This window comes from Pagrus major, chromosome 17 (genome assembly GCF_040436345.1).
Source record: "Pagrus major chromosome 17, Pma_NU_1.0".
Taxonomy (NCBI): domain Eukaryota; kingdom Metazoa; phylum Chordata; class Actinopteri; order Spariformes; family Sparidae; genus Pagrus; species Pagrus major.
In genome coordinates this window covers 28,861,605-28,888,845 of record NC_133231.1, presented here as the reverse complement: position 1 = coordinate 28,888,845, position 27,241 = coordinate 28,861,605, and the positions used below count along the sequence as shown (strand labels likewise).

The 27,241-nt window shown below is 41.8% G+C and overlaps 1 protein-coding gene across 3 annotated transcripts in view; it reads left to right on the top strand.

Annotated features, from left to right (window-relative positions):
• The window catches only part of sema6cb (semaphorin 6Cb), a 170,650-nt gene that overhangs the window by 112,078 nt on the left and 31,331 nt on the right, over positions 1–27,241 (top strand). For all 3 annotated transcript variants that reach the window (XM_073485695.1, XM_073485694.1, XM_073485693.1), the window contains exons 9-17: positions 4,322–4,412; positions 5,976–6,098; positions 8,879–8,967; positions 9,196–9,413; positions 9,927–10,058; positions 10,320–10,475; positions 12,857–13,033; positions 13,408–13,545; positions 23,099–23,176. In XM_073485695.1, coding sequence (XP_073341796.1) covers positions 4,322–4,412; positions 5,976–6,098; positions 8,879–8,967; positions 9,196–9,413; positions 9,927–10,058; positions 10,320–10,475; positions 12,857–13,033; positions 13,408–13,545; positions 23,099–23,176 — 1,202 coding nt within the window. The remainder of the gene's footprint in view (positions 1–4,321; positions 4,413–5,975; positions 6,099–8,878; positions 8,968–9,195; positions 9,414–9,926; positions 10,059–10,319; positions 10,476–12,856; positions 13,034–13,407; positions 13,546–23,098; positions 23,177–27,241) is intronic.

Below are 27,241 nucleotides of genomic sequence, written 5' to 3'. Positions count from 1 at the left end.
GTGGGGGGAGACTGAGAGCCAAAGGGGAGCTGAATAACTCAAGACATTTCACTGGGCTTTTTATTCCAGCGTGCTGACCTAAAAACTAACCCAGTGGTCTGCGTTAAAGAGCCAGAGGGGGGTTGGAACCAGGATCCTTCTGTGGTGTCTTATCAGGATACATTACGAAAATCATTTAAAGGGTTTAACACAAGCATGTTTTTCCCATTGTGGATTAGAGATTGTGTCATTTTACAGTGTTGGCACTCAGTACTAACTTGATGTGCCAGATGGTTTGTTCCACTGAACCATCTGGAAACGCGCCACCAGAAACTATTTGGAAAAGGGCAGGTACTTTCAAAAAATACTTGGCAGGGGATTGGACGGACCATCTGTCTGTCATCGTCTGAACCACTGTGTTTGAAGCAAGGCAGGATGAATTCGCGAGAACATATGATGAGTTGATCTTCGCGACTCTGGCTGCCTCCCGCTGTAAACTCGATGCAGGGATGACCTCTGAACCTGTGATAATAACCAGTTTAAACAACAGTGACTAGATAATATAAAATACACTTTATGACTAAAAGAAGACTCGGTTTGAAAACAAAATACAAGTTGGATAACACATCTTTTAAATTTTCTTTCGACATTGGAGGAAATGACTGTGTTTTTTCACTAACTTGAACACAGAGCCTGACAGAGCTGCTAACATTACCCTGAACTCTGAGCTAGCAGTTAGCATTCAGGACCATTACCAGTCTTTGAATGGCTCCTTTCTTACTGGGGATCCACCATGATAATGCGGTTACCTAATTAAATCCTAAGTCTTGAATGTGACACCAGGTCACTGCTGTAAGGTCACAAGCTAGCTAGCCAGTCATGCTAATGTTAATTTATTACTTAAGGGGGAAAACACACCGTTTAATCCATCCCTACACTCAGTTATGGCTTCTATGATATGATTGGAAACTTGCTGTTCAGGGGAGGGATTTAACAAGTGAAGTGAATATTTTGGAAGTGTGCTCTGCTATATTGCTGTCCCTGCTTTAATGCAATTTATAATTTTTAGTTTTAAACTGTAAACTCTATAAACCAGCACATCCTCACACCTTAACGACTGTGAATAACTCCCAAAAGGACATATATCACTGTGTCCTAAACAACATGAACAACAACAGTGACAGGCGTACCGGACCTTCGATGTATGGACTGTTTGGTTAGCTTTAGGTAAGAAAACTACTTGGTCTGGTTTAGGAAAGGACCTCAGTCCTACATGACCTTATCTAACAACAAACATAACAATGGATTGTAATAGGCTGCTTGCATTTTCGACCTATATGGTCGTTTTCCCGACGAGGACGGCTCATATAAACTGATGATATTGAATTATTACCCAGTCTAGTCTCGGGGCTCATGAACTAAATAGTGCATCTCTAAAGCCTGAAAGTCTTTAAATTCTTTTCATTATAAAATCATGTCTCAGGTGTCACAAAGTACCTGCACAGTCTCACTGCTCAGCGTCACAGGTCCAAATGTTAATCCACAGAAGTACGATTGATGCAACATGTCTCCCTGCCACAGACTCCCTTTGGTAAAGAGCGTCTGATTTACACAAAACACATCCTCAGATTTTTTTGTCTGCAACCCCCCCCCCAGCTGCGTCTCCCCCTCCCCTCGTCTGTTTCCCCAGTCTGGAATAAAAAGTACAAGAGATGACTATCCAGACAGCTGGGGAGGGAGGGAGGGAGGGAGGGAGGAAGTGTAAATCATATCAAGGAATCTGTCTCTGGGACTCTAAGAAAAATCTGTGCAGGACAAGGGGGGATTGAGTGAGAGGCGCCTGTGTGTGTTTGTGTGTGTGTGTGTGTTTGTGTGTGTGTGTTGGTCAAAGACACGAATGGATGCCCAGCTATGAACACGCAGCTTCACTGACCAGACTGCTGAGACAGCTGGTCTGCAGACAACAGAGAGGCTGTCTTCAACATGCGTTTGTGATACAACAAACCCGTGAAGCGTCAAATCCGTCTGTCTTCATCTGCCCACTGGGGTAACCATCCTTCAGACGCTGCACGGCTTTGTAGAGTCTTCAGTTCTCTCCGACTTCTGAGGTCCTCTGATTAATAAACTGCTGTTTCACTTCACATCGTGTCACTCTGCAGGCGAGACGTCCGGTCAATACTGCTGATTTCTAATTAGATTTTAAACAGAGTTTAATTTAATTTGAGGGGAACAAATCTTCTGATTGCTGATTAGAGACGAATGATTATTTTAACCATGTTTATTTCTAGCTCCGTGGTCACAACCCTGCTGATACTTTGTTTTTGTCATCTGTCACTTGATCAAGTATTCACAAGTATTTGTGTATGACAATTTTTGATGACCTTCCTGAGCTCATCGTCACATTAATGGAGTTTATTTTGGAGAACTACCCAAGATCTTTCACAAACTGGCAATACACACATTTCTACCTTGAATGTGTTCTGTAATTATTAAGTAAATGTTGATTGCACTATGTAATGGCTGCAGAATGACGCCATCAGTGTTCGGACTGATCCCAGATAAGTCTTGCTATCACTATGCTTTTCTGTCTGTCGCCGGCTCGGAAATCTCCCGAGAAAAATTAAAGCTAAACCACTGAATAGGTTGACCCAAAACAATGTGACCCAAACAGCACCAGCAGTAGGCGTAAGGAAACTTCGTTCGAGTTCCCTGCTGCATGTGCTCTCTCGGTCACATGTGTTTTTTGGTCATGTTTCTCCTCATGTGTTCTGCTTCCTGTTGTAAAGGCCAAACTGGAAAAACACATTTAAAAGCACTCAGTCTGTGCATCTTTTTCCGAGCTGTGCCTGTTCGCCGCACAGCTTTTTTATTCATGTTTATTTCTGAAAAGCACTTTTCACCAAATCTAACCCGAGCTCACCTCTGATGCTGTACGGGAGGTAGATCCAATTAAAGCAGCAACTCTGCAAAATAATGCAATTCATCACAACAACAACACAAACAGGAGACTCGACACTCGAAAGCGTCACATAAGTGCTATTTAGGGCAGAGCTGTTGTGTTGGATTGCGTCAGGTTCAGAGGTGTGAACACGTCCCCCTTTAAAAAATCTCAAGTGTGTTTTGTGCAGACGTCTGGGGGCAGCTCTATTGTAAGGTGTTGGATCTCTTATTTCTTCCTCCTCTGGATGATTGTATAATCACATCTTCACAGAACAGCCATTAACCCACCACCGTGTCATCTTAGACGGAAACAAAAAAACAAATAAATCCTCGTCTGCACTCCACATTTTCACAATGCATCAATTAATAATCTCTTGAATAAAATACCACGAATATAACAAGATATCAGCCAATATATGCAGTGAACGTTGTCTTAGTCATTGGTGAGATATCTCCACTTCTTGTCTGTTAAAACAGCTGATTGGAGGGTGATTTTTTTCACATTTCTTGCATTTGATCCCTCAAATATGGATATCAAACAACTGTGACAAAGAAATGTTATTTTACAGTTTAACAATAATCTTTATTGTCTAAAATAGAAACAGTAAACATACTGGGAATGTAATTATTATCAATTATCCCAAGCATCTTTATAATAATATAATACAAGTTTTCATACCGCCGCCCATCAAGTTCAGGTTGTGTTTCTATTATTGTGTCCACTCCTCATGTATGATCTTTGTGTTGAGGGTTCGCAGTGATTCACACGACAACAATAGAGCAGCAGTCACACACTGCTTGTGTCAGAGGAGGCAACACGCCATCATATAAACAAAGCTATGTGTTAATGTGCTGTTAATGTGGTGTGTGTGTGTGTGTGTGCGTGTGCGTGTGTGTGTGCAGGAACCTCGTCGCTGCAGAGGGTGTTGAATCTGCTCTGCATGCATTCAACCTCCACTACACACACACACACACACACACACACACACTCGGCTGGGCGTTGCTCATGGTCTTACCTGGGGTTTACAATCTTGTTAACAGCAGTTTGGAAAATAGCAGCTAAATATCTGCGGCTTAGAGATAAACTGTCCTCTCTGCTCGTGACAGCAGGACTTCACATGCAAAAAATAACCCACATAAAACTAATCTTTATGATGCATGTGTTGCCTCTCATAATCACACATTGAATTGGTTACAAGTCCCTTATATTTACAGTTCTCACTACATTAAAGACTTTAGCGGTCAAGCAGCAGCAGCAGCAGCGACCTCGTGGGTTTACAAGTGTAAACACTAACGCTGTTTTCATGTTTACAGTCGGTCTTTTATATTCAATCTTTCTGTCGGGTTAGCTTTACAGCTCCTCATAAAGTTTTCCTTTCTACCTGCCTCCTCTCTCACCTAGATGTCGACACTGGAGCAGGAAGGGGAGGAGGTGGTGGGACAGGCTCGGTGTCCCTTCGAGTCCCGCCAGTCCAACGTCGGCCTTTTTGCAGGTGAGTAAGTCAGAGTGACACAGTGGGTTGTTCAGACTGTCCTGTGGTTTAAGTGTCGCCGGTTTGACTCCCACAGCTGCTGATCTGTCATAACGGCTCCCTAGGCTACCCTTTCTTTCTCCATTCAGTTTGCTTGTGATAATGGCCATCAGTAGTGATGAGGACGTGATTAGATGAACACGGTCCCTCATGTGATATTTATATTTTTTCATGTCTGTGATATATTCTTCAGAAAGACATTGACACAGTAGTGGAAGGTACTAAAACTTTACTACATAACTTCATCACATCAAACAGATTGTCATTACTAATGGTGGTTGTTTAGCAATAAAGACAACAACTCCCATGATCCCACCCTGTACGTTTTTTTTACTAAGTTTTTCTTGTAGATTTTAAACCGGCGAGGCTGACAGCGATACACTTCTCATTGCTGATGTTTACTGAAGATAAAATATGACGTTCTCGATGGTAAATCAATCACCATACCTGACTGTGAATACATTTACTAATTCACTTGAGATGAATCTGCCTGTGGAGGCTCTGCAGGGGGGATGCATCACTTCAAATGCTGCACATTTGCATGATTAGATGGATTTTAATAGTTGAGTGAGGAAAGCCAATCAAACCGCATTTAAAATGAAGCAGTCTTTAATTTCAAAGTGTTATATATGTTCAGAAGGATCTTTTATTTGATCATTTCTGTAAAGGGGCATGTTTTAAAAGATCGGACTGGTTTTAGTTAAATATAAATGACATGTACTTCACAGTTTTTAACACTTTCAGGTGCTTGTTATACTTTGGATTCCTGGTATGAAAATGAATAAACAGACTGTTAAAACTTCAGCGAACATCAGCAACAAGCCTGCATCAACAGTTGCCAGTCTGACATTGTTCTCATGTAGTAATGTAGTTTAAATGCAGATTGATTTGAAAGGCAACTATGATGCAACCTTGACAAAGGTTAATGCAGACATGAAGTTCACTCTTTGAAGAGTCTGTTTATTGATTTTCATATTGTAAAGGAATAAACGGAAACTAGTTGTTGCTGGGAAAAGTAGAAAAACACTTAACTTTGTAAAACACATCAGCACAGTTTGTTAAATAGCCACCAGTGAATAAATACAAAGAATAAAAAACTAAAAATATGTTAATAGACTAAAACTAAATGCTACCCCACGTCTTGATATATTTAATTCAGTGCAGTGAATCATCGCAGGCTGTACTCTGAATTTTGCCTCTTGATGGATTCTAGTTTGTGGTCAGACTCTCTTCCTTAATCATAGCGGTGAAGGAAGCTGATACGTTGTGAACACATCGAGGGTCAAGTTCAGCCAGACCTGCACTCAGTCCTGCCAGGTTTCCACTGACATTTATGCAGAGTTCACACGGGGTGTTATTAAAAGTGACACATTCTCCGACATGTGTTATCCTGTGCCTCCTTTTTTTTAAAGGGCAATAAAAGTCACCTGTGACCAAAAATAGATACTTGAAAGAAGTGGGGTTGTTCTCAAAAATTGTGATCCCAGAGAGTGTGTCTCCATTACTTTTTCTTTTTCGTCTCAGGTGGTGATTTCTACTCGGCCACCATGACAGACTTCTTGGCGAGCGATGCAGTGATTTACAGAAGTCTGGGAGAGAGTAGCCCCGTTCTGCGTACAGTCAAGTACGACTCCAAATGGCTGCGAGGTGAGCATCTGTGAGGTAGTTGGTGTGTCTTATTCCTCAGATATGTCAACATTACAGTGAACTGGGGTCTGGCTCTGATAGCTGGCTTCATTTTGGATCAGATTCCAAGTCTGCAGAATCCTCAGGATTCACGGAGCTCAGAGGAGAACAAATCTCCCCTCAAATCTTGTATCTCTCTTTGCCCTTTTTGTACGAAGCATTCAGGCAGCAGGCTGCTTCATCTTTAGCCAGCGATCACAGCCGCAGATTATATCAGAAGTAGCCGATTACCATGAATTTAAAAATAAGCTATTTCAGTAATCAATTAATCGGATTGAGTAATTTGTTTACGGGGAAAAACATCAACATTTTCTGGTTTCAGCTTGTTAAATGTGAATACTGTCTGGTTCCTTTTCTCCTTCATGACAGTAAACTGAATATCTCTGGGTTGTGGACAAAACAAGACATCTGAAGGCGTCATCTTGATGGACATTTTTTCCCATTTTCTGACATTTTATAGACTAAATGACTAAAAGATTGATTGAGACAATAATTGACGGATGATTGAAAATGAAAATCACTGTTGGTTGGAGCCCGACTCCAGACTTAACTCGGTTCATGTCGAGTTTCTGTGTGTTTTTCTGCAAGCTGCTGTCTTTACTCAGCCAATAATAATTTGTTAGAGAAACAAACATCTCGCTCTCCAAGTGAAACAGTCTCGATTGTCTCACGTCACTTTCAGCTGTCCAAATCTCATAATTAAAGTCTTATGAAGGGTTGAAACTACAGACGACTTTGTTATCTATCAATTACCAATTATTTTCTCGATTAATTGATCATCACCATACAACAGTTATCTTCCTGCTCGTGGTGCGTACCATCAGGGATTGTTGTGTCGACCCTTTCAGTCCTTTTCAGTATTTATTCCCTTAATTTATCCCACATGTGAAACTCAGAGAAGCCTTCAAATGTTTGACTTTACTAATAATTGACTAATCGTTCCAGATATAGATTTATATTATATTCAATTATTAAAGCTCACGGACTCAAAGAGATACTCAGAGTATCTTGTGTAACGGCAAGAATGCAGAAGTACACCTGTTATTCTACTGTGATATATACAGTATACTGTATATAACATACTGTATATCAAATAATACAATATATATACAGTATGTTTATGTTTTATATGATATTTTCACACACAGTACAGAAAAGATTAGTTTGAACCTCGGTCAGAAAGGAGCACATATTGTTGAACTGATGATGGATGACAGCTGCTAGACTTGAGATCAGAGTTGGCATCAACCCCTTAAAATCCCATGTGATAAGTGGAAACATCAAAACAACACAAAACATGCTAATTAATGCGAGTTTTATGTTGTAATGTTGGATGGAAAGACGAGAACAGCATCGAGCCGTGAACTCTGCAGAGACATCGGAGTCGGAGAGAGGTGAACTTCAGCTGACTCGTGGATCTGAACTGACACCTTTGCTGTTTTTTAAGTAGTTTTTATAAGTTTCTAAAAGAAAGTAAAAAGTTATGCCAACAGCCTGGATTCCAGCTGCAAATATCAGAAATGATTTGAAGTGATAAAACCCTGAGTCTGAAGAAGTTGAGATGCTGTGTGAAGATAATTCAGGACAGAATGTGATGATTGGCTAATCCTTTCTGACATATACTCAAACCAAAACAGTTAAACTGTAAAAAGCTGTGGGATGCTTCAAAAACACCTGTTTGGATCATTCCACAGGTAAACAGGTGATTGTATCAGAAACAGGGAGCTTGACATTCAGTGACTGTTTCCTGCATTCAAATAACAAAATAATAACTAATATTACTTTTAATTCTCAGAAAACAACACAGAATGATTCGCCCTCTAGTGTAAACTTGCAGAAATCTGTGGCATAAAGTAATATTTATTAGTTTTTATTCATTTATTCATTTGTTTGGCTCCTGCCCTTTTGAATCTTTGTACACCACTTCCCTGCGTTTATCAGCCTCTCAGCTGGGATTGAGAGAAAAATCTACATGGCAGATTTTTCTGCTTAAACTTTACGGAAAAATAAAAAGTGAATTCTTCTCTCTGGGGCGTCTAAACTGTGCTTAAACATTTCTTTTTCCTCTTCCTTTCTCCGTCTGTCTCTCACTCACTGAGGAGGGAGAAGTGCTGCAGCACAGCAGACTGCACACAGAAACAGGTTACGATAGATTAAAGGGGAAAAAGTTTGAAAATCTGTCATAAATCGGGAGAAATATGGGAGAATTGTGACACCGGGAGGAAACCAGGAGAGGGCAATGAAAAGCAGGAGTCTCCCGGGAAAATAGGGAGGAAAACACTTGGTAAAAACTGTTGTTAGCAAACTCAGTTCGTGTGTCTTTCTGATTCATTTACATTTTACAGCATCTTACTCTTCTTGAATCGGGGTTGAACATCTTTAGTTGACTTTAGTTGGATTCAATTATGTATTCAGGCTCCATACAATGCTATAGAAGTGAAACCCTAAAAATAACTGCATTTCTGACGTGAGCTTAGTTATGGAGGTGTTTTTATCAGCACTGATGCAGCACCAGCTCTGCTGTTTCATGTTATCTCTCTATTGTAAAGTTTGTACCTGCTTATCTTTCTGTCCTCCATTTTAAATCACACCGTCCTGCAATTCTCTTGGAGCCATTTTCCAAAATCGAAGCATCGAGTCTTCCTCCAGCTCCCTCTCCCGACCTGCTCACAATGCTCTGTCATGTTGGAAATAAGGCATCACTGCCAGTCACAAATGTTTTTCTTCACGTCGCCCCACAGAGCCCCATTTCCTCCATGCCATTGAGTACGGGAACTATGTGTACTTCTTCTTCAGCGAGATCGCAGTGGAGTACACCACCCTTGGCAAGGTGAGCGACTCGTATGAGACCAGACACTCACGCGTTGTGATGTTTGTTGATGTCTGACTGTGTGACAGGTGGAATGAAGTCGACTAACATCGCTTCACATGCAAACTACATTCCTACACGTTCTCCTCCCCCGTGTTGGCTCTGCTCTGGGATCGTTTTTCATAAACAGTGTGATGTATTAATTAGAGCTGTCACCTGTAAGGAAGTTTTCTCGTCCCGTCCTCTCAGGTGGTTTTCTCCAGAGTGGCGCGTGTTTGTAAGAACGACAACGGCGGTTCACCGAGAGTGCTGGAGCGTTACTGGACGTCGTTCCTCAAAGCCCGGCTGAACTGCTCCGTCCCCGGCGACTCCTTCTTCTACTTTGATGTTCTGCAGTCGCTGACGAACGTGCTGCAGATCAACCACCGGCCGGCCGTGCTCGGCGTCTTCACCACGCAGGCCAACAGGTCGGGACCAACGTCGTTGACGTTATTAGTGCCAGTACTGTAGTTTTGTCTGTTTTTTGTTTTCTTTGATCCGAAACAGTCCTGCCTCCAAAATTAGCTCATCACTTAACATTAACGTATCAAACCATGTGATATACGTACATTTATATATATGAGGTGGTATTTTCTGATTTGTATTTGTAATTTACTTACTTACTTACTTTTTTCAAAATAACATTATGTAAAAACACTTAAATTGATGTAAACTAGTGCATCATGTTGCGTGGTTCTTTATACATAATTAATACATTTGCAAATTGTTTTACAAAGAATAAAAACATTTAAAGCAAACAGAAATAAAAAGGCAGGCCAACACTCACAGGATCAGTCATGTTTTCATGTGACAGCCCGTCATGTGCTGTATTCTCCTCATTAAAAACACAGAGGCTGTGTCAGAGCGGCTCACGGGGCTGATTCCCTGACCTTTGTCTCGCTCTTTGTAACGTCGTCTTTTCTTTGTGGCCCCTTCAACAGCATCACCGGCTCAGCCGTCTGTGCTTTCTACATGGACGACATAGAGAAGGCCTTCAGTGGCAAATTCAAAGAGCAGAGGAACAGTGAGTCAGCCTGGACACCTGTTCCAGAGGAGCAGGTCCCAAATCCAAGGTAAGAGAGCCATCTTTAAATAGCAAACTGTCACTTTCCAACAACATTTTTTTCTCTGCCTCTGACAGCGGAGCTTTGCAGCTGCTGCTGTTATTGTTCTGCACAGACATCTCTGAACAAAAAACAAGCAGTCACACAAGACACCTGTTTTCCCCTCCTGCTTGTCCCCAACAACAAACAGCTGCCAGTGTTTTTACATCTGTGCCCGCAGAACTGAATTCACTCCTCATATTTATTTTCTGTGCTGCTGCTGCTGTACAGACCGGGATGCTGCGCCGGTGAGGGCTCAGCCGCTTCCTTCAAGTCATCCACCACCTTTCCTGACGAAACCTTGACTTTCATCAAGTCGTACCCGCTCATGGACGAGTCGGTTCCCTCAGTCAACGACAGACCCTACTTCACCCGCACCACCAGCAGGTATGACATTTGTTTAACGGATTTTGTTAACAGTGCTGCCAAAAAAGTCATAAAGTCTGCGTGAAAAAGCTTGTGACTTAGAGGGAAACCAGAGAGATCCAGCACATTCAAGGTCACCTGTACTCATTATATTACCAGCTAGTGTTTCGGTACTTAGAGCTTCAATGGGGAACATTTTAATAGTCAAACACTGAGGGAAGAGTCCATCAAGAGGACGCCAGCACCTCCCAGCATCCTCAAAATCAAGGTCAATGAGGAAAGAGTTTATACTGTTTCTGTTGAATGTTTCAGCTCCGTACTGTATGTGGGTCACTTTTAACAAGCACATTTACCAAACAAACACTCAGAGTCCAGCTTCCAGATTTTCTGTGTTTGATAAACAAGCAGAATGAAGCCGTCATCTTGAAATCTGGGACTATGTGATGATGATGATGATGATGATGTAAACAGAGAAAGGCTGTGAATTCTCACTTTGGAGAAGCTTAATCACTTCATTCATCCAGCTCCTAAAGTATTTTCACATCCACTTCTGAGTTAGAAAAGATCAACATTTGTTCGTTCATTATCAGGAATCTGTTCGGCTTCAGTTTTCCACGTTACTGATGTAAACTAGTAAACATGTCACGTTACACAACGTAAATCAATGAAATATTAGCAGAGATCTTGTTCGAATGCTCAGTCGACTCCACTGAGGACGTTCTGGTTAAATGAAATAGAAAATATAATCATTAGTTGGATGTCACAGTTGCTGTTCAGACTGCAGTTATGAAACAGGCCAGGGTCTTTTCTTTAGTGGTTACTATGCAGGTTTTATTTTCTATTTTCAATACCAACATTATGTACCGGCTGTGTTTCCACTCCTGCGGCTGTGATTGGTATCGATGAGTGAGCTCAGGTGGAACACACAACCTTGTCCCTCATTAAAAACCCATCGGATTTGTTCTGCGGCCGCTCTCAGCCCACACCAATGACGAGCCGTGTGAAACGGGGGGTCTTCCTCGAGTGCTGACCTGTGTGTGTGTGTGTGTGTGTGTGTGTGTGTGTGTGTGTGTGTGTGTGTGTGTGTGTGTGTGTGTGTGTGTGTGTGTGTGTGACATTTGAGCATCCACTGGTATCTGATGACGATGGGGCGGATGTTGAATTGTTGATAAGTGTCACAAGTGTTTCGGTCAGCACTGCTTAAACCTCAGACACGGAAATACACACTGCAGATACACACATCACAGATTCAGCCTTAGACACACACACACACACACACACACACACACACACCGACAGTATACAGGAGCCTCCTCCATGCCTCCTGAAGCAGAGCCAGGCTGACAGCCAGCCAGACACTGCAGCGGCTCCACACTGGGGAAACATGTGCCGCTTCGCATCTGGCCCCAAAAACATCACATCTGCCTCGTCTCTCCCTGGAGAGCAGCTAGATAAATGAAATCTAACCAGAAGCGCATCACGCAATACTACCGAGTCATTGCGGGGACGTGCCAGTCAAGCCGATGCGGGTAAACACACCAGCCCTCCTTTGGACCATCTGGGAGGGACTGAGGGAAAAGTGAGGACGGAGGAGCAGCCGCTGGTGTCCTTTACAGAAGAATAAAGAACGGATGTGATGCCAACAAAAATTACTGCGTTTATTAGTGGAAGATTGTTTGCTTAAATCCCAGGGCCGGAGAGGGAAAAAAGCAGGCAGATAAATGAATGAGCAAAGCTTATCCCTCTGACAACAAGCAACTGGACTCAAGGTGCCCTTCAGCACGGCTCTTAATCCTCAACTGCTCCAGTGGAGACAGCGGTGGTGATACTGGGCAGCTCCCAGGTGTGACTGTGGAGCTGGATGAATATGAAGCAGGGTGGTGCTCCAAATAAAGCAGCAGTTCACTGAATTTCCTCAGAAATACAAACGAAAAATGGGAAAACCAGGGCTGGGAAAGAGGACTGCAGTGTGTGTTGAAGAAAGTTGCTAACCAACAGGAAGGATGGATCGATCGGATCGGTGTGGGTGGACTGATAGATGGGTAGATAAATTAATAGGATGAAGGGATTAAAGGATGTAGGCGATAGAGGAAGGGAACGGTGGGCTGGTAGATGAAGTGATTGATTGCACGCTGATGCTTTATACAATGAGCTCAGTGTTCGCCCACTGTTTGTTTTGTTTACCATGGGAAATCGACTTTGACAAAACAACAATGTTGAGATGCTAACCAGCACATTTGGCTTTGTTAGCTGCTGCTAATTTACGTCAGTGTGAAGTGACAGCTTTGGTTTAGAAGATCTTGGGTTACTTTGAGTCAGCGTGTGTGGTGATAGTGCATCTTTTCCCACGGATATTTGAATACGTTGCATTAATAATAGTGTTTTTCCTTGTTTTCATGCAGATTCAAGTTGACCCAGATAGCGGTGGACACGTCTGCGGGGCCGTATAAGAACTACACAGTGGTTTTTCTGGGCTCAGACAACGGCCACGTGCTGAAAATCCTGGCCAGCACCGAGGGAGCGAACGCATCCTTCAACACTCAACTCCTGGAGGACATCGACGTCTACAACCCCAACAAGTCAGACCATCTGTCTTTTTTTATCCACACATTGTTTTATACGTGTTGTGTTCATGTTTTTCCTTAATTGTATTCTGTTTCTTACTGTCTTTGTCCTTTACTTGGTATCTTTCTTTCTCTCCTGCTCCCTGTGTTGTGCCTTGATCTATTGTAACACTTTGCATCATTCTGCTAGAGGGGATGCATTTTTTTCCATGTCTTCTTTTGTTTTCTGACTGCACGCCTTGTGAAGCCTATCTGCACGGAGTTCGATTCACAGCCGGCTTTCTGTATAATTTTCATACTGTGCCAGTCGTCTGCGGCGCTGATTTAAAAATGAAATGAAATCGAAAACGTCTGATCTTGACAGTTGGGGTTTTTATCTGTGCTCCTAGATGCAACGTGCAGGGGGAGGACAGGCGGGTGCTGGGACTCGAGTTGGATCGGGATCACCACGCGTTGTTTGTGGCATTCTCCAGCTGTGTGATCCGAGTGCCGCTGAGCCGCTGCTCCGACTACAGCACCTGCAAGAAGTGAGTCACCTGTAGAGCCAAGCTTTTTTTTTGTCTGCCACAGTGAGGGGTTCACAATTAACAATTAGTTGATTGACCAATTACTTGATTAGCAACTGAACACCTCTAAGTCTGCCAGAAAACAGTGGATTGCTCCTCCCAGGTTGAGAGTGAGTCACTGCCTTAAAGTGGCAGCGTTCAGGTAGGAGGTCATGAGTGCTCATGAGCCGTGTTAAGGGAGTTGGGGAGGATGACCAAGTAGAAACACGTCTAATTCCTGTAGAAAGGAGTCTGTGTCGATGGTTTAGACTTCCTCCTGGATGCTGGAGACCCCAGGGCAGACCAAAACACATTGGCGGTGTTTCACCCACCATATGGCCTGGGAACATCTCAGGATTTGTCAGGAGGAGCTGGAGGACGTCTCAGTTACCTCACATAGGCTGAATCCAAATATTCAGTGTCAGGACTGCAGCAGAATAAGCTGTTGCAGACTTCAGTCTTACATACTGTGACTGTGACACGTCTACGAGGGTGTGAGGCAGCTATGTGAGCAGTTTTAGATGGGCTTAAACACTACAATGTTAAAATGAATTCTGAGTGCAACGTGATTCAAGTGACATTTTAAAGAAATATTTTTTTAGTTGACAATTGGAGAGAAAAACTACCACGTCATGTCCATATTGCAATTAAATCAGTAAAGTCCACACCCCATGAGGACTCTCTGAAAGTCTGCTTGAGGCTACTTGTGGACTGGATGAATAGCGGGGTTTTGGACAGCACTCAGAACTCAGAAATTCTGGGAACGCGCCCGTAAAGTCTGCAAGAGCAGTGACGTCCGGACATTTGGATTCAGCCCTAACTCGCTGCCGCTGCAACCTGGACCCAGATAAGCGTCAGCTCCAAAGCTCTGGGTGCTTGAGATGGAAGATTTTTCTTCATTTACTGACAATTTATAGATTAAAATGACAATATTAATAAAACTTCTCATAAGATTTATCAAGAATTAACATAATCATAAGTTACCATCCAGGGAAATGTCTCTCTTCTATTTCATGAAGATATTAGATTTGATCAAATATCGCAATATTTGCCATCATAAGAGATACTTGCAGTAATGAACAGCTGTGTGATTCTTCACCTGCTCCGACTGCATTTTAATGTATTGCAGTTTTATTTCTCAGTTTAGAGGGAAGGGAAGTGGTGACAGACCAGCTGCATTTAATATTTCATTGTATTGCATTTACTGAAAGTCTAATTTAAAAGTTCCTGTTTAACATTATTTTGTTATTAAAAGTTTTGGATGTGTTGCTGCAAAGAGAGCAGTCAGTCCCTTATCTATTCATACTACTAATTAACATAAAATTCACATAAAATCAAATAATATAATTATATATTGTAGGAAAAGCCCAAAGCAACGCTTACAAAACGGAGACAAAACTCCTGAAAATGGATCAGATGGAGTTTTAAGACTAGAGTTGGCTCAAAAAGTGCATTTATTTTATCAAGTTTAAAAAGTGTCCTGTTCATATGGATTTACCTGCAGGATACTGGAGAACAAAATAATGGACAAATGGAAAAGGCAGAAAAATGAGTCGGAGGTCACAGAAACAAAACAAGTCAAAAAATCTTGGAACTCACATTCAGCCAGAAGCCCGAGTGAGACCACACTCAGTGCTGCAGCCTCCCATTAATGTAGATTTCCCTCCTGTGTACCGGGAAGAAATGGCACTATAACACTGCCAGGTAACTCAAGTACAGCAGGATCAATTTCCTCTACACCTACCAATTGAAGAAATGTGGCCACTCATGATGCTGTCAGAGGCTTTTGGACAAAAGCCTGTACCAAATAGCAGATTTTATGCTATTATCTGCGTGGTTCATGGAGTTGGTTGGGGCTCCACTTTTCCCCAAAAAGCACTCTGAGGTTATTTGTGGTGTTGGCAGGTAAGTGAGAGTAAGATTAAACTGAGCAGCAGGGGGAAGTCTGCTGTGGCTGTCATGTGAGAGACGCTGCGGTTGGAGGCGAGGTTGTACATTTCTATAAGCTGATTCTGATCTGATTCCTGCCTCAGCTTAGCGTTTGAGCGTATGTGATGATCCCATGCTCTCATACAGCTGCAACAGGTAGAGGCCATTTCAGTGTGTGTTTTGAGAATAGAATAAATGTCCTTGGGGTTTTTTTTTTACAGTTGGTATCTTTACTGGTGAGCTCTGGATTCAACAGAGTTGGTAATATTTGAAATAGCAAGTATATTTGCCCCAAACTTGCTGCTCGCTTGTTCTCAAACATGAGAATTTAAGCATAAACATGCACCATAACCTGGTTACTGTACATTTGTGTCAGTAATCCCCTCCGTCGGCCTTATTTTGAAACTATTGTCGACTTTTCTCCTTTTCAATACAGTAAAAATGTGCCTGAATTTCACAAATAGTGTTGAATAATGGAAAGCAAGGTATTATTTATTATAATGATTATTATATTATTATGATTATTCAGTTTAGTCTGCCTTTAGACGGAGACAACTCTGCTCTAATAGTGATATAGTATAGTAATAGTGTATATCATTTAAATTGAATTTAAAGGGAAAATAACACGAGTTTCCATCAAAGTCGATGGGAGCTGGAGCTGAATAAACCACCGAGACTACAGAGTCAATTAACCTGGGAATGAATGCAGATTGTACCTTTTCCCACTGAAGCCAGATGTTAGAGGGTGTTACTGGGCTTTTTGTCCAGTGTGAAGATACATTTATGTAAACATAATGCTTGTAAAGTTAAATATGTTTGGCTTCGAGACTGTTGATTAGACAAAACAAACATATAAAGATGTCACTTTGGTCATTTTTTCGCTATTTTCTGACATTTTTCACACCAAATAGATAATAAATTACCTCAAACTGAAAGAGATAGAGAGATAGATGGTAAAACAATTATTTTCAGTATAATCAACAACTTATCACCTATAAACACGGTTGCCATCGATCACTGTCTGGAGTAAATTCTGTAAATGGTACCTTGAAAGTGCTGCTGTCAAGACGCTGACATTGCTTTTAGAACGAGTTTATGAGCTGAGCGCAGCAGAGCCTTCAAGCGTCTCTCGCTGTCTGCAGCCTTTTGTTTTGTCAGGCGATGTTTTAGCCCCAGTAAATGTTCTCGCTCCCCAGCTTCAGAATCTATTTTTGGGGCTTTGAGGAATGTTGGCCCCCATGCATCTCCCCCCTTCTTTTTCCTCAACCCCCTTTCGAACCAGAGGAAGGATTTCTCTCCTCAGCTCCGCCAAGGGAATACATGTGCCCCCATAGCATGCTAACCCCTCATTGCAAAGGCCTGGAGAAGCTCTCAACAATCGTTTACTCATAAATTGGATCCAGCTGATTGGCTGGGAGCCAGCGATGGTGGCCGCCATGTTTTTTTTTCCCTGAAGCTGGAGGAAAGAGGAGGGGGAAAAGCTTATGTGCCGGCTTCATCCCTGGATCCTTTTTAGAGACTAGAGCTACAGCACACCTCATCCTGGGATTAGGGGCCCCGTAAGCCTCATCAGCACTGGCCAGGAGGTCAGGTTTCAGCTGCCATATCCTCCTTTACCACACCAATGAATCTGTCTCCCTCCAGAAGAGATTTAGCCCATCTCTCTGTTTTCTCTCAGCCTCTGCATTTCTCTCACTCATGGCTTCTCTCTCTCTCTGTCCTTCATCCTCCCTCTCTGCATCGTCAGGTTTCTTTTTTCACTCGAGGCCCTGCTGCCAATATTAGGTTTCAAAAAACGCTCTGTTTTGAACAGCGGGCAGGAACTGTATGAAATGGGAGTTTTAATAAAAAATACAATAAAAGGGCAGAAGGGGCCCGAAACCCTTAAAATCAGTAGATCCAGGGATTTTCAACTCCACTGGATATTTCCTTTTTTATATTAACTAAGTGACTCTGAAGAGGGAAAAAAAGTATATTATTTTTACTGTCAACCATAAAGTACTGTTGAGACTGAAGATTTAAGGAATCTATGCAACATTCTGGTCTATTACAGCTTTTCTCTTTGGCAGTTGTGGCCATCATTTCTTACAGTTGTGATAAAGTTGTGCAAAATGTCCACTTACTCAAGGTTAGGCAAAGATCTTGTAGTTGTTAATAGAGACCGATGTTGACTGTCGGTAGGAAAACGGGAAGTGAACATCGATCTCCCACGTCACGTTTTGTTGACCCGTCCATCCACCCTGAGCTCCTGCAGACTTCTACAACAGTGTCACATTATTTTCTACTTTTGCTTCTGACAGACAAGAGTCATAATTCCTACGGCCACTAGAGGGCTTTGGCATTCGAATGTAAACCAATGTTGTATTGGATATTTGCTGAAATGACTGATATAGTTTTTTTCTTGGGAGGACGGTCCCAGACAACTTTGTTCTGAGGTAAAACCCAACCCAGGCTCACATCAAAATCTGTAATAGCTACATTGGTCCGCAAAAAGTAGTAGATTCACAAAATGGCTCTAACCCTTTATTCTGACAATTATCAGTGGAAAATGCAAAATTGTAAGATAGTTTCTGCATTTAAAGCACAGTTTGATGATATTTTGTTCAGTGGATGTGTTTGATCTGAAGTTTGTTTGTTATTATGAAGATTCATTCAGGTTTTGCCAGAGAAATTGTTAAAATGCAACATTTTCTGTTGTTGCTATGGTGGTTGCTATGGACATAAGAAAAGAATAATGGCAGAATAAAAAATAACTCTTACAATTGTAGAGCCATTATTGTGAGAATGTGGACCAGCGTAGCTTTTAAACATTTTGATGTGATTGATTTTGAATATTCTGTTTACCTTTTTTAATCTTTGCCCATTTTATAAATTTGACTGACAAAAGATGCATTCTTTACATTTTCTGGAAAATGAATGATGATGATGATCCACTGACATTAAAGTGAAGCAGTTTATTTCATATTTTCTTGGGGTAGCTTGTAGTTCAGCAGCAGCGTCACATTAGCTGAAACCCTCTCCAATAAGTCAGGACTGTTACTCCCAGGATATTGGCTAAATGACAGCTGGAAGTTATGAGCCGCAGCCTCAGAAGCTGGATAAATCCCTTCTCCTCTCGGCGGCTAATGGATGTTCCTTACGCACTGTGGCTGCAGGCAAACGTACACACCTATCAGTTCATCATAGCATGACAGAATACGAGCACAAAGGCGGAAGACAAGTCTAAAGTTTTTAAAGAGAGATGAGGGACGCACACGAAAGCATGTTGTATATAAACTGCAAATCTGAGAACAACGGCAGACGAAGAGCACTTCACTTCTGACCGAAACCACAGCTGGACACGACTGGCCTGTTTTCCCACAGTGATTCAGTGCTGAGGTCCATTCTTGTCATGTAACTGTAGAGGAATGCTGTGATGGAGAGGAAAAGAGAGGCAGAATAGGGCGCGTATATACCTTATGGCAAGTGCATGAATAATTCATTAAAGCTGCACTCTGCAGAGTCACATATTGGCAGCCACACGCGGGTCGAGACTCATTTGAGGACCTCGGTGCCCAGAGCTCATCTGTCAGTCTTTGGTGAAGAGAGAGAAGTATAGTTTTGAAGTGTAATGGTTTTTTATTTTTGGGACCAAAAGTCGTTCTTACTGACGAAAAGAAAGTTTGTATTTGACTCTGATGTTTATATGTTCCACTCAGCGCTACAACAGAAATTTAAGCTTGAGAACAAAAAAACAACCAGAGCTCACAATGTTTAGTTTTTAATAGACTCTTGGCAGCATCGATTCAACTCGGTGGTCAGTTTAAAACGCTTTGTTGTTATTGTTGTGGAGTAAATATCCATTAAGTATCTTTTTACGTGAACTTGCGGTTTGTGCTGTGTGACAGAATTCTGCAGGATTAAACAGTCGAGGCACAAATCAGGAAACTGAAACCAGCCAGATGGTTTGTTGCACATTATATTCTGAGACTGTTTCAAAAACTACTTGGCAGGTGATTGGTCGAAACCCTCTGTCTATGACGGGCTAACTTCAACCAATCGGATCAACAGTACGAGAGCGCTGCCACGCTGCCACTTATTGTTGTCTTCGTTTTTCTTGCTGGTCAAAATTACTTATTTTTCTGGGTTTGTTGGAAACTTTTGGGTTACTGTAAGTACCCAACGCACCAAAGTATAACAAAAGTCGAGTTTGTTTTTTATGACACTTATAATTATAAAGCCGATTCACTTATTCTAGTGACAATTATGGAGTTTGTCATAAATACATTCCTCATCAACACAGCCCTAAAGACGCCTCTCTTCATTATGAAGCACAAAGCCACTGTTGAGCTGAATAAACACCTCTCGACAGTCTCGACAAAAAAAAACAACTTTCTGAGCTTCGCTAAGTCTGTATAAACTGCAGGGCATTTGCATTATTATAGAGACGGTCCTCTTAAAAAAAACAGCAGCATCAATTGTTTGTGAAAAAGCCTACAGCGGCCTCTGTATGTTTTATGTCTATTTGACAATGCAAATGATTCATAGCTGTTGTCTGAGGAGAAGCCGAAGGACTGTGATGTTGTTGTAGAGCCTCAAAGTCCACATTAGGAAGGAGGACAGCGATACACCCCTTCACCTCCGTTTTGGACGCTCACATCTAGGGTGTCCTGTTCTTGTTGGCATAGAGCGGTTGGGCGAGGTGTTCGGGCTCCATGGCCCCTATTTGATTACATGATTGATAGCTTAAAGTTGTGAAAGAGCTACAAGCGTCCATGCTTTTCTATCTCCAGTGGATAAATGGCAAATGGCATTGTGATAATATCAGGATTGCCACAGTAAGGCAAGAGAAATCACTACCAGGCTGACGACCCCGTAATGGAAATGTCGGTCCACATCTGTTTGCGTAAATGCAGCCGACATCAACAACTAATGACGAATGAGGGTCATGATTTGAACCTTGACAATGAGGATGGGAGTAGAATTGGAAATATGATTTTTACACAAAAATCACATTTTTTGGAAGCAATAACAAATGTTGTCCTGCTGAAGGGCGTCAGAACAGAAAACACTGTTCTGGGTTGATTTGACTGACAGCGACAAACATGTATTTTTTTCCCATTTTGCAGGATGTGCTTCTTTTTATTCTGTGCACTCTTTGTTAATTCATCTGAACTGGTTATAGGCCTCTGTGGCATCCCCTGATCGGGTGTCAGCGGGAGGTATTATTGTTTATCTTGTCAAAAAAAACAACAACATATGTATGCAAGTATTCTCCTCCAGCGTGTGCGTAATACTTTGCATGCATTTATATTCCCAGCTGCAGGCGTGGTATCAGGAATAGCTTCTATGTTGATGCCTCTCTGTTCTGCTGGAGTGACACACTGATGTGCTCTCAGTGGGAATTCTCCACAGTGTTTACAGACTGAGGGTGAAGGTGGTGAAACACTTGCAAGCTCATTTTTAGATAGTTACAATAATTTTAGATATTTAAAAAGGGAGGGTCACAGGAGTCCTCATTAAAACTCATTAAAACTCGTTCCTTGACTGCCGTAAAAGGTTTTCGGCGTGACACGACGCTGCGCCCGGCAGCGGCCTGCAGACGTTTTTATTGTTTGCTTACTTTTTTTTTACCTCTGATGACGTTATTCAGCCTAACAGGATAAATACATCTCTAAAGCGACTGTAGATTGGCAGCAGGTAAACATTGTTGTTTGTTGGTTAGTCTTTTGTTCAATGTGTGCTTTATGCTCATTATGTTGGTGCTGCTGGGTGAACGCCACAGACCTGAGGAGAGTAATGTTTAATCTCTGACTGACACCCGCCGTTGTTTTTGCAATTATGCAGCAGCAGGATAGAGACTAAAACACGATGACATAACTCGTTCCAGAGTTCAGGATTAAAAAAACTACAAATTTAAAGTCAAACAAGAGGCAGAGTGACTGACAGCAGAGGTTAGAAACGAGCCATTGTTTCTACAAAAGAGCAGAATTTGTTGACATTGTGTTTTATAAAGTGATTTGACATTTAATTTACTCACAAAAAACAAAGGATTTAGTTCTAAATTATTCTTAAATTTATCTGACGCCGTTGAGGGTTTGTTTTAAATCAATTTTCGGAAAACACGAGAAAATCGGCCCTTTTTTCTTCACAATTACGATCAGTTGAGAAACACAAAGTGCAGAATTTACTTAAACTCTTCCAATTATGTGGGAGTAGATACCAATTTACACGGTCAAAACAATTATGGATCGGTACTTTAAAGCGTGTAAGAGATGCAGAAGAGAACAAAAACCATCTCCCTTCAGCCCAGCGAGAAAAACAACAACACGTCCTCAGTCCGACTAATCAAAAGCTCATCTGATTCCCGTCTGTCTTCTCTGATATGGAGAACGCAGTAATGTTGGGATGTTTTTTTCAGTCACTCACTGTAAGCAAACATGGATGATTACACATTTTATTCATACAGAAAAGCACATGCTGATACTATAATGCACAGCGCCTGCCATGCATTCTCACCCAGTCCATAAACAGATTCAGATAGTGTATTTAAATACCAGCAGACCTTGTAAACAATGTGTATTTGCATAAAAAAGAAGATATGGGAGTTGAATTAAGAGTCCCAGTAAAGATGTAAAGCTTTGTGCTGTGATTTAGTGCTCACAATAATTGCTCTTTTGTTTTGTCAGTTGGTAAATGATAACTATTTAATGAAAATGAAGCAATTTCATCTTCAATTTAATGTGTTTCTAATGCTTTTGTCTTGGTTGATTGTTTGACTCCTCTGTCTCTGTATCATGGTACGCCTGGGCTCAATAAAAATCAGAATTTCATTGAAATTTCAATATGTAGTAGTGCAGTTTGTCAAAGGCAAAATATGTGCAAACAATCTGCGGGAGTACAAATTGCATTCTGCAGACTTAATCGTCCATGTTTTTTGTAAGAATTTGTAAGAACTCATCAAACACTGAGGCTTTGGGATGGCAGCTGACGAAGTGTTGTTGGGAATGAGACTCAAAATTCAGCTTTCTTACAAATTGGACCTTCAAGAAAATATCTTTGTTTGATACAGATCATCACGACAAAATCAAACCATGGTCATTTAAAAATATTTTTCATTTCTCAAGTGCAGTATCAGTCAAAATATTTATTTTTCCAGATCGTTCATCCTTATGGGGCACAGGGTTCATACTGTGCTAGGTCAAGGTCAAGTTTATTTCTACAGCACATTTAAAAAACAACCAAAGTGCTTCACAGGTTCAAGAATCAACAACACACAAATAAAACATCAAACAAACAGGGCACACAAAACAACAGCATGTGGAGGCAAGGTGTCCAGGTCTAACTTGAATTAAAAGCCAGTGAGAAAAGGTAGGTTTTTAGCAATGACTTGAAAGTTTCGGCAGCCCGAGCTGTTTTTATTTGCAGAGGCAAACTGTTTAGGAGTTTGGGAGCAGCCACTGGAAATGCTCGGTCACCTCTACTTTTGAGTTTGGCTCTGGGAACGTTCAGAACCTACAGTTAAGGTCATCCCTCCACCTGTGATCACGCAGAGTTGAGAGACTGTGATGGGTGTTGTGAGTTTGGTCACTGACCATCTTTGTGTCTGTCTCTGTCTGTTGTGCAGAAGCTGTCTGTCTTCACGGGACCCGTACTGCATGTGGCTCAAGTCAGGCAGCTGTGCCACCGTCTCACCTGGCTTCAAGTAGGTCTCACACACACACACACACCCACACACACACACAGATGATAATAACAGCCACTTTCTCCTTATTATTATAGGGGAGAGCATACAGATAGCACCACACCATCATTACAGCCATCAGCGCTGAACGAATGTTGACATTGAAATCAGTAAAAGCTGCTTCACCACTGTGTGTGTTTGTCTCTCGTTTCCTTTAAGTGCATTCTCAAAAATTGCCAGTCGCACTCGTTCGCCCTAATGTAGTGCTCTGAAGCATTGCTATATTATAAGATACTGTCTGCTCTTAGTGTTATGACTCAAGTAGTCCGCACGGAGTTTGATTTCTATAATTTAACATATTTCAGAGAACTGTACTAGCGCCTCTGCCTCGTGGCTGTTACTGTAGTTTGTTTTGACACAGTATTTGTTTACATTCGTGTTCATATTGGGAACAATAACAAAAGTGCACCGACGGCAGAACAGCACAACACGTTCGTGAGTTTATACGGTTCAGTGAGTGAAGCCCAAATAAAGTCTGAAATGGTGTCTGACAGCAAAGTATCTACATTCCCACTTTACTGAGTCGCTGTTGCCGACAGCTGTTTGCATTACACAGGTTCATTCAGGGGTCTTTAGTGAGGGAACTTTGGATTAACTTGGACGAGCTTCAAGCGCAGAGAACAACTGCAGCTATAAACCAAAAGTGTGAATCACGAACTCACGCTGTGCATCCACATAACACTCACAACGTCATTTCATATGTAATATGTCTCAAACCCCAACAGTTGCTGCTCTGCTCACTGTCTTAAACTTTTTGTTAACGTAGCTGCTCCGTTTGCAGTTTTTCTCTGAGAGCTGAACACCTGTTCCAACATCACTGGTTCCGGTGGATGCAGAACTTCAGCAAACTTTAAACTTTAATGTTGCAGCAGCAATTTTCTGCCCGATGAGATTCATTGTTGATTCCCCCTTTTCAGATAGACGTCTCCAAACACGAACCACCAAGAGACAGAAGTGTGCAGATTTGCTTTTGTAATCAAAAACACTCCAGCAGGAGGTTTCAGCTGTTAATTCTTCTCTGGACGAAGTTGTAATAATTGGTGAGGTCAGCCACAGAAAGCACACGGGGTGGACACGCTTCTATTAAGACATTATTAGTTCTCGCGCTCAACAGTCACAGCGGACACATTTGTTATTTAGCCAATAATGTGTAGCAGAAGCAATAATCTTCATATCTCCTTCGAGTGAGTTGTTCAGCACCGCGCACGTCAACCGGACCTGCGTGCACTGCTGGGACGACGCACTCTTGATAATCAATAGCTAATCTAGAATTAGACAAGAGGGCAACATCAACATGATGAATGTCTGAGCAGCAGTTTTTACTTATCCGCCGGTCCCCTTGGAGATCCACAGCGTGTATCCATCTTGTTTATTCTCGAGGTCCTGACATGAATTACGCGTATGAAAATTAATAACCTCTGTTATTAGTTCTGTTAGGCTGATCACACCGGGTATTACCATCCGTCCTGAGTGATCCGACCACAGTCAGACAGCTCTAAATCCATCAGACGTGTCGTGACATGACATGTTATTTACACACAGAAAGTTTAACGTCTGCTGAATTTAAAACAACGCCCAAATAATTAAGAACTTGTCAGAGGCAGCATTTCACAACATTTATAAAGTTGAACTTAACTCACCAACTTCAAAATTGCATGATTTTTTAAGGGACCCTGGCGACAAAATAATCGGCCTTTTAGGTTATTATTTACTGTATCTGTGAAATTTGACATCAATAACGTGAAATCAGTGGAAAAGCTGGAGACAGTCAGTCAGAAAAATACGACTTCATTTAGTTTATGTATTCTTGTGACGTGGTAGGGAGCCATTTGATACTTGAGATATTGACCCACACCCTGTGGTGGCGGATGTAGTGTGTGTGTGAGTGAAATCACAAAGACTTCTTTAGCTGTCAGAAATTATTCAGTGGGATTTTCTTTTTTTAAATGCGTTGTCAGTATTATTTTCTGGATGAAAAGACAAAAATAAAGGTTTGGGATGCTCCCTTAGCCTCTTTAGCCTCCAGATCGTTCAGCCTGACTTACATGATTGATCAACAGCTGAGCTGTCAGGAGCACTGAGACACAATGAGACACAAACTGGAGCTGCAGACTGTAACTTCCAGTGTTTTGTTAGCAGTGATGCTGAAGAATAAGGATCCACTAAATTCAGCATCCAAACTGACCCGTCCTGACATTTGCAGGCAGGTTTTTTCATGCCGTTGAGAAGCTAATTAGCTGCTGAATGTAGCTTCTCATCTGACATTATCAGTGCAGTTTTCCCCTCGCGGGATGTTTGTCTGGTCACTCATTCAGAGAGCCAGAGTGCAGTGCAAGACGTGTCCATGCTTTTAGATAAGAAACCGACATTATCTGAAAAAGTTAATGTGGGTTGCAGCTCAAACTCGTAAGGCTCTTTGTGTTCAACATCCTAGTTTTCTTTTCATATTTGTAGAGCTTTAAAACAAGGAAAGACATTTCAGGTTTAGAAGTCAAGACTGTATTTTATCATTAGTTTAGTAAAACATAAGAGAACCAGGAAGGGAAAAGGGAAAAGAAAAGTGACAAAAGCAGTGACAGTTACTGCTTGACTGAAATGATTTGATCTGCAGACATTTTCTCAGTCTGTGTAGAGAGCAGAGATTTATGCACAGAAATGGGTTGTCGTCATCAAACCCAAAGTTTAAACTAATAAACCTTTTCTTCTTCTTCTCCCTCCTCCTCTCTTTCTAAGCCTGTGTCATAAAATCAAAACGGATGTTTGGCTGCATGTGTTTCAATCACACAGCGGCGTACCACACTGTCTGGCCCAATGGGGGAAAAAAAAGATGAATAGGTGGTTGGATGGACAGATGGATGGATGGACGGATGTGTGAAGAGATAGACAGACAGATGGATGCAGTAAAGAGTAGAGGAGGAGGAGGAGGAGGTGCAGTTAAAGGTACTATTTCCTGCCCCTGTGTGCCTCCTGGCAGTCAAGGACTGTGCGTGTCCCTGTGTGGTTGATGTACAACCTGTTCCTAAATCACCACGCTGGCTGTTTTTTCACTCTTACCTTTATGTACACTGGTTGTGTGAACTGTGTGTGTGTTTGTAGACTGACATCCCACCACACTTACCCCTCCATCACACACACACACACACACACACACACACACACACACACACACACACACCCTTCCACTGTGGACTGGCTTCCAATAGATTATTTTGAAGGCTGAAAATGTGCAGACCTGGAGTCACTGCATATCCCCATCTTTGCCACCCAGACGTATTACTTTCCCTGCCCTCACACGGACAGAGGCTAATGGGATTTTTTTTCTTTTAGATGCATTTTTTTCTGTGTGCCCTCTTTTATTTGTGTATTTGACAGAATAATATTTGGGTTCTTGTGCTTAAATCCATCCATCGTTTGTCCCCAACCACCATAAAGTGGGGACTTTATGAGGTGAGGTTATTGATTACAGGGCGCAGTGACTTCCTGGAGTCTTATCTTGTCGCACAACCATCGGTTTCCAGCCACCAGTTAGCTTATGTCAGGAGAAAAGAATAAAATAGTTGTTTATTTGCTATTTAGTGAGCGTTAGAGGTGCTGGTACGTGGATTTTGTTAGCTTCATACAGAGTTGAGCTGTTCCCTTCTGCTTCCTGTCTTTGTGCTAAGCTAACAAGAGTGGTACTGATCTTCTCATCTACCAGCAGGAAAGCAAACAACGATATTTCCTAACAAGCTGTCTTTTGAGTTTCAACCCCTGTAAACCTGAAACTTGGCTCTGTAGCTTGCATTAGTTAAGGACAGCAGCTGTGATCAGATTGTATTCACAGTGACTACAGTGCATTGCAGTGGCAGCAAAGAAAAGCATAAAAAAATCCATTAAAAACTCCTCAAACCGCTCCTGCAACTTAATCCATGTTCCAAAAAATGTCATTTTTCTAATAAAGCTTCTTTCCTGGTGCAGCTTCAGAACAGGTCAGAGACATTGTGTACTTAGTGTTTTGGAGAAAGTGAGTGTTTGGAATTAACTGAA